General features: G+C 62.2%; 1 protein-coding gene across 2 annotated transcripts; it reads right to left on the reverse strand.

Moving 5' to 3' along the window:
- Positions 1-626: 626 nt before the first annotated feature.
- On the reverse strand, positions 627-4,516 carry SLC7A4 (solute carrier family 7 member 4). Of its 2 annotated transcripts, none has more exons than XM_070475733.1 (5): positions 4,216-4,516; positions 2,488-3,552; positions 1,436-2,070; positions 1,134-1,242; positions 627-1,019 (listed from the first exon to the last, which is right to left on the reverse strand). In XM_070475733.1, the coding sequence occupies exons 1-5, from the start codon at positions 4,307-4,309 to the stop codon at positions 856-858; spliced, it is 2,067 nt and encodes a 688-aa protein (XP_070331834.1). In that variant the 5' UTR covers positions 4,310-4,516; the 3' UTR covers positions 627-855. The 2 variants fall into 2 exon arrangements, with proteins under 2 accessions (XP_070331834.1, XP_020759054.2); XM_020903395.2 differs by lacking the exon at positions 4,216-4,516 and adding an exon at positions 4,070-4,206.
- Positions 4,517-6,526: the final 2,010 nt, after the last annotated feature.

A 6,526-nucleotide genomic window follows, 5' to 3' on the forward strand; every position in this document is an offset into this window, starting at 1 on the left:
CTTCCCAAGGACCAGAGGTGGGGGGACAGCCGGAGGGCACTTGGGGCAGATTCTGGCACTCGGGCGCGCAGCCTGGCGAGGCACCAGGGTCTGAGCCTGGAGGCCTGGGGCCTCAGTCTGCACGTGACGCGCCCATGGGTACATGTCTGGAGATGCGTGTGCTCGTGTGGGCGTGCCTCTGTCTCCCTGGGGGGACCTCAGGCATACGCCACGCTCTCTGGGAGCCAGGGAGACAAGGACACCCTGGGACTCCTCTGCCCTTCTAGGTGGCCTCCCAGGGCCCAGGCACCTGTGTCGGGCCCGTCCCCCGGGGAGTAAGCCACGTAGCGGGCAGTGACCAGCCCTGGCGGCTCCCGCCAGTTCTCCTTGCTGTGCCAGATGCCATAGCCATAGGGGAGGGAAGCCTGACTCTGCCCCTCTGTGCTGGCGCGTGGGGGGGCTGTGGCATCCTCGGAAGGGCAGAGGGCACTGGCCTGAGTGTGCTCAGCCCAGGGCTGTCCAGAGCCGGCACCTCCCCCGTGCGGAACCCCAGCACCCCTGCTCCACCCTGACAATCGAGTGAGCCCTTCCCGGGGGCTGGTGAGGACCCGGTGCCTCAAGATCCACGGACATGACACGGCCACACGGCTGGTTGAACGGTTCCTATTGTGGGTCCCCTAGACAGGGCGTCCTCCCCACTCGCCCAGTAGCTGGAAGAGGTTGCAGAGTCCACTGCCCCAGAGCCAGCCATGCCCACTCCAACATCGATGTGCAGCAACGGCCCCTAAACTAGAGTCCTCGGGTCCCAGGGGCCCCCCCTCAGGATGGCAGGCCCGCAAGCCTGCCAAGCTGCCCTGAATGGAGGGTGGGCAGCTCTCATGGACTGCCAGGACCCTGGGCTGGCGCCTGGCCTGGGTCCTGCGCCGTCTCCTCCAGCCTGCCGTCGGGGAAAGCCACGTAGCGGGCAGTGACCAGCCCTGGCGGCTCCCGCCAGTTCTCCTTGCTGTGCCAGATGCCATAGCCAAAATACACCAAGAGTCCTGCCGGGGCAGTGTGAGCGTGAGCAGCAGGCCCCAGCCCTGCTCACCCTCCTGACCACTGCCCCCCGCCCCCAGAAGCAGGCCCCGGGTGCCCCAGCCCAGCCCCCGACTCACCCATCAGCAGCCAGATGGTGAAGCGCACCCAGGTCAGGTAGCTCAGTTTCATCATCAGGCAGAAGTTGAGGACGATGCTCAGGGCTGGAATCAGGGGCACCAGGGGCATCTGGGGGGGCAAGGGCAGGGCTGGGCCGGCTGCAGGGGCTCACCGGCCCAGGGCCCCTTCTGCAGGCCTCCGAGCCTTTTTCTGCCTCTGGAGACTGTGGAGCCTGGGGCCCACCCACAGACACGGGGACGTGCCCGGCGGAGGACGCAGGGTGGTGGGCTGACGGCGGGTACGGGGGGCGGCGGGGGGTTACCTGGAAGGTGTCCTTCAGGCGTTGCTGCTGGTGGGCCCCCAGGACGAGGAGACTGAGCAGAAACGCGACACCACTGCATAGCAGCAGCAGGAGGTTGGCCCAGTGCGGGAGGCTCAGGACCGAGTACCCCAGCATCAGCCCACAGCCCAGGGCGATTGCGGAGACCACCAGCCCGCAGATGGCCCAGCACGTGGCCGCGCCGGGGCTGGCCCTGTCGAGGAAGCCCAGGTAGGGCCTCAGGGCTGGCCGCAGCTGCCCTGGCTGGGGGCCCTGCCCCGGGCCCACCAGCTCCAAGTGGTCAGAGAAGGAGTTGTACTCCTTGGCCTTCAGGCCGGAGCCGGCCAGGCTGGGCGAGCTGGACTGCGAGGCTCTCTGGAACCGCAACACGAGCACGCTGATGGCCACGAAGGTGTAGGCCAGCAGGGTGCCGATGGACAGGAACTGCACCAGGGCTTCGAGGTCCAGCAGCAGCGTCACCAGAGCCGTGAGGGCCCCGAAGACCAGGATGCCCAGCAGAGGCACCTGCGTCCGGGGGTGCACGTAGTCAAACCCCTTGAAGAAGAGCCCATCGACGGCCATGGCATAGATGATGCGCGGCAGGCAGAAGAGGCCGTTGATCTGGCCGGTGGTCATGGCTGCGGCAGAGGGTGAGGGCTGGTCAGCGCGCCCAGCAGGCAGGCACCCCAGAGGCTGTGGCAGGGGCCCCTGGGAGCCTGTGCCTGAGTTTATTTGGGTTCTCGGAGTGAGGCTGAGTGCCTGCAAGGTGCAGGGCGGTCACCCGTCCTCCAGCCCAGGAATGGGACACCCCAGTCTAGGTTGCGGGCCGGGGGCAGGGGCGGTAATCTGGTGAGGGCTGAGTCCCTGTGAAGAGGAAGCACATGCGCAGGCCAGCATCCCCCGTATAAGGGGGCCAGCGGGTCCCTGCCCACAAGCCTGGGTGGAGTCTAATAATCAGCACCTCCCTGGGTTACAGCTGGTAAAACTGAAGCCCAGACAGAGATGTGTGTCCCCCCTCAACCTGCCCCGGGAGACCAGGGCAGGACCCCACTCACCACAGATGGAGCCAGTCGCCACAAGGTAGCCGGCCCAGCCATAGCCCCGCTGGTAGAAGGCGTCAGCGAGCGCAGAGTTAGGGTTCAGGCTGTGCCAGGGGATCATGAGGGTGAGCACAGTGGAGACCAGGATGTAGGCGACGGCCGCCAGCCCGAGTGACAGGGCAATGGCCAGGGGTACCGCGCGCTTCGGGTCCCGGGCCTCCTCGCTGGAGGTGGCAATGACATCGAAGCCCACAAAGGCGTAGAAGCAGGTCGCCGTGCCAGACATGATGCCGGAGAAGCCGAAGGGTGCAAAGCCGCCCTCCCCCTCACCCCAGTTGCTGGGCCGGGCGAGGATGAAGCCCAGGACGACAATGAAGAGGATGACAACCATGCTGACAGCCGATAGGGTGTGGTTGAGCCAGGAAGAGACACGGGCCCCGCAGGAGATGAAGGCGGAGGCCAGAAGGATGATGCTGGCAGCCAGCCAGTCTGGACTTCTGGCCAGAAAGGGCACCTGCCAGACGCCCAGGTGGGCCTCGGTGAAGTTCTGGATACGGTGGTCGAACATGGCGTCCAGGTAGCCGCTCCAGGCACGGGCCACAGCGGCACCAGCGATGATGTACTCGAGCACGAGGTTCCAGCCGATGAGGAAGGCCCACAGCTCGCCCACGGACACGTAGGTGAACAGGTAGGCAGAGCCCGTGCGGGGCACACGGGCCCCGAACTCCGCGTAGCACAGGGCCGCCATCAGGGAGGCCACGGCGGCCACGGCGAAGGACACGACCACGGCAGGGCCGCTGATCTCCTTGGCCACGGTGCCCGTGAGCACGTAGAGGCCGGAGCCCACCATGGAGCCCACCCCCAGCAGGGTCAAGTCCAGCGTGGACAGGCAGCGCTGCAGCAGCGTCTCCATGGTGCTGTCCTCCAGAGGCTTCTGCCGCTTCAGCTTCTGGCAGAAGCGCGCCAGGCCGGCAGCGCAGGGCCGTCCCGGGGCCATGGTGGGCAGAGAGGAGCAGAGCGGAGCCCCAAGCCAGGTGGGCAGAGAGGAGCAGAGCGGAGCCCCAAGCCAGCTGCAGGCACCTACCAGAGCCAGAGCGGAGTGACGGGCTGCCCCGCCTGCCGTGTGATCACACCCTGGGTCCCAAGTGCCCTTAACAGTGGGCTGCCGGAGGGCTGGGCTAGGCTGTGGGTGGGCGGGAGAGCCGTCTGCCTCCAGGGCAGGGCAGGCAACCTAGTGGAGCTGAACCCGGTCATGTTGTGGGAGGGGGGAGGGTGGACTAGAGGGCGCAGAGAGGCAGCCCCAGGGAGCCAGACTGGGAGCCCAGAGCCAGGTGGAAACCCAAGGCTTCCCGGGAGCTGGGCCAGGCCTCCAGCACCCGGAACAGGCGCTGGGCGTCACCCGGGTCCCCCTCCCCCGCCACGCAGGCCGGAGGAGCCACGCAGCGGCCCGAAGGAAGGAACGGGGATCCCAGGTTCCCGGCTGCGCCCCTGCCCCCGCCTTGCCGCCGCCGCCCCTGGAGCCAGCCTCACTGCCCCATCCTCAGGTACCTGAGGCTTCGCCTCCTCCCAGCCCGAACCCGTCCCCTCTGCCACCCACCTGCTGCCGCCGCTGCAGCTGCCACTCCGGCGCCCCGCCCGTGGTGCCGTCCTTCCGCGCGCAGAGCCCGCCCCCACCCCCCAGGCGCCTGAGCCAGCACGGCTGCACCTTGATGACACACAGCCGGCAGCCCTCCGCTTCCTCACCTGGCTGCAGGGGCGCCCCATCCCAAGGCGACTGGGGTGCCCCCGAGCAGGTGCAGTTCTGGTGGCAGGGAGCGGGTCTGGAGCCCACCTGCATTCCCCTGGAGCAGACTCCCTCCTTGATCCCGCCACCCCCAACGCTGGGGCTCTGGGACCTCAGGAGTCAGGCTGGCCCTGGTGAGCCGAGGCCGCAGGGCTGGCTGAGTGGCCAGCGCGGGGCGGCGGGCAGCCACTTCATACACGGCCGGGAGGGCCTGTGAGTTGGCAGGAGGCCCTCTGGCTGTTCTGAGCCTCTGGCTGCAGAGAGTGTCCCAGAGGCGCAAGCAGTCTGCCAGGCACCACCTGCAGCCCCCCAGCACCCAGCGCCCCCAGGCCCCTCGGATGCCAACGGCAGCCGCTCCTAGCCGAGGGGCACCTGTGTCAGGCCAGGGGGACCCCGGGGGACCCCAGGGCAGCCCCCCACTGGTGATGTCAGGGAGAGGCCAGCATCCTGAGTGCCCACACCATGGCCAGTCCCACATCCCGCCGTGCAACTGCGTGTTTGTTTCTGGGTTGGAGGGGGGTCTTTGTCCTGCCCCTCCCACTTCTTTGAAAGTGAAAACATCGGTGTGACAGTGTTCACTCCTTCATGGAAGAATGGTGACGATCCATCCGAGCAAAGCCAAGCCAAAACAGGTAGTACTTCCTCCAGTACTTGTTTTCCGGCTCCTGTGTGGCTTGTGGAATCAGAGTTTCAGGGGCCCCTGCAGTCTGTCTGGCTCAGTGGGCTCCTGACGGGATGGTGGGCTCCTGGCAACCTGATACCACTTGGGACGTTGCCTTGGCCGGCCCCCTTGCTCCCTTCTGTTATTTGGCTGATTTTTTTTTTTAATGATAATGGTAGCAATTGTTATTTTTATTTACTTTTGGCTGTGCCTTGCAGCATGGAGATCTTAGTTCCCAACGACAGATCAAACACATTGGGAGCTCAGAGTCTTAACCACTGGACCACCAGGGAAGTCCCGGGCTGATAATGTCTTAAGGAGCTTCTCAGATGGGCTCCCACTTCCTGCCGTGTGGCCAGAACTGAGCGGGTATTCTTTGTTCTGAAGTGCCTCCACAGAAACACAGAAGAATGCATTTCAAACCCAGAGGGCTGGGCAGTTTTATAACAGGAGGTCCCGAGAGGCTTCACTGATGACGCTGAGAGAGTTGGTACACGTGCCTGGGGGCACTGACTTCTTCCTTGCCCAGAGAAGTGCTCTTACCGTAGGCACTGACGCTCAGTGGAGTCAAGGCCACACATGATTGACACAGTAGACTAGCCTGCCAAGGGCATGGCAGGGACCCCTGTGAACAGACGCACACCATGAAGATGCAGCAAGAATACAGCACCAACAGAGGACTACCCTGACACCAAGCCCAGCAGAGACATCGCAAGGAAAGGACACACCAACATCCCTTAGGAACGTAGACAGCGCTTCTCCAGGGGTCTGGGGGTTAGGACTCTGAGCTTCCCCTGCAGGGGCACAGGTTCAGTCCCTGACTGGGGAGCTAAGACCTTGTGGCAAAAAAAAAAAAAGGAGAAAATACAGGCACAAAATTGATCAGCAAAATACTAGCAAATTAAATCCAGGAATGTATAAACAAGGAGCAAGTGAGATTTATCCCAGGAATGCAAGATTGATTTAACATATGCAAATCAATCAGTGTAGTGCACTACTAATAAAGGACAAAAACCACATGGTCATCTCAACAAACAGGAGAACATTCAAGGAGCTAGGAATCGGAGGACTGGCCTCGACCTGATGAAGACCACCTGTGAAACCCCTGGGCTCCTGTGTTCAGTGGTGAAAGACTGGAAGCCTCCCCTTCCTAGCAGGAGCATAAAGATGTCCACTCCTGCCTCTTGTTTCCAACATCTTACTGGAGGATCTAATCATGGCAGTTCGGTGAGAAAATGACATAAAAGGATTCCAGATAGGAAGGAGGAAAACTGTGTGTAGTCACAGATGACATGACTCTATGTACTAGAAAATCCCTAAGAATACCCACACACATAAATATTAGAACTAATAAACAGGTTCAGCAAAGTACAGGATAGAAGATGTATGTTAAAAAAAATCAATGGCGTTACTACACACTAGCAATGAGCTATCCAGAAATGAAATTAAGAAAACAATTCTCCTTGCATAGCACCAGAAAGAATAAATTTATTTATAAACATGCTCAGAATAAATTTAACAGAAGAAGTGCAAGACTTATACATGGAAATCTACCAAACATGATTGAAACGAGGAAGACCTAAATAAGTGGAAGGACAGCACATGTTCCT

Source organism: Odocoileus virginianus, chromosome 12 (genome assembly GCF_023699985.2).
Source record: "Odocoileus virginianus isolate 20LAN1187 ecotype Illinois chromosome 12, Ovbor_1.2, whole genome shotgun sequence".
Lineage (NCBI taxonomy): Eukaryota > Metazoa > Chordata > Mammalia > Artiodactyla > Cervidae > Odocoileus > Odocoileus virginianus.

Coding starts and splice junctions, on each gene's coding strand:
- SLC7A4 (XM_070475733.1), bottom strand. CDS start 4,309: ATGCAGGTGGGCTCCAGACCCGCTCCCTGCCACCAGAACTGCACCTGC. Junction 3,553..4,215: donor TGGGGCGCCCCTGCAGCCAG/GTGAGGAAGCGG, acceptor TGGCTCTGGTAG/GTGCCTGCAGCTGGCTTGGG. Junction 1,243..1,435: donor GCCTGAAGGACACCTTCCAG/GTAACCCCCCGC, acceptor TTGCCCCCCCAG/ATGCCCCTGGTGCCCCTGAT.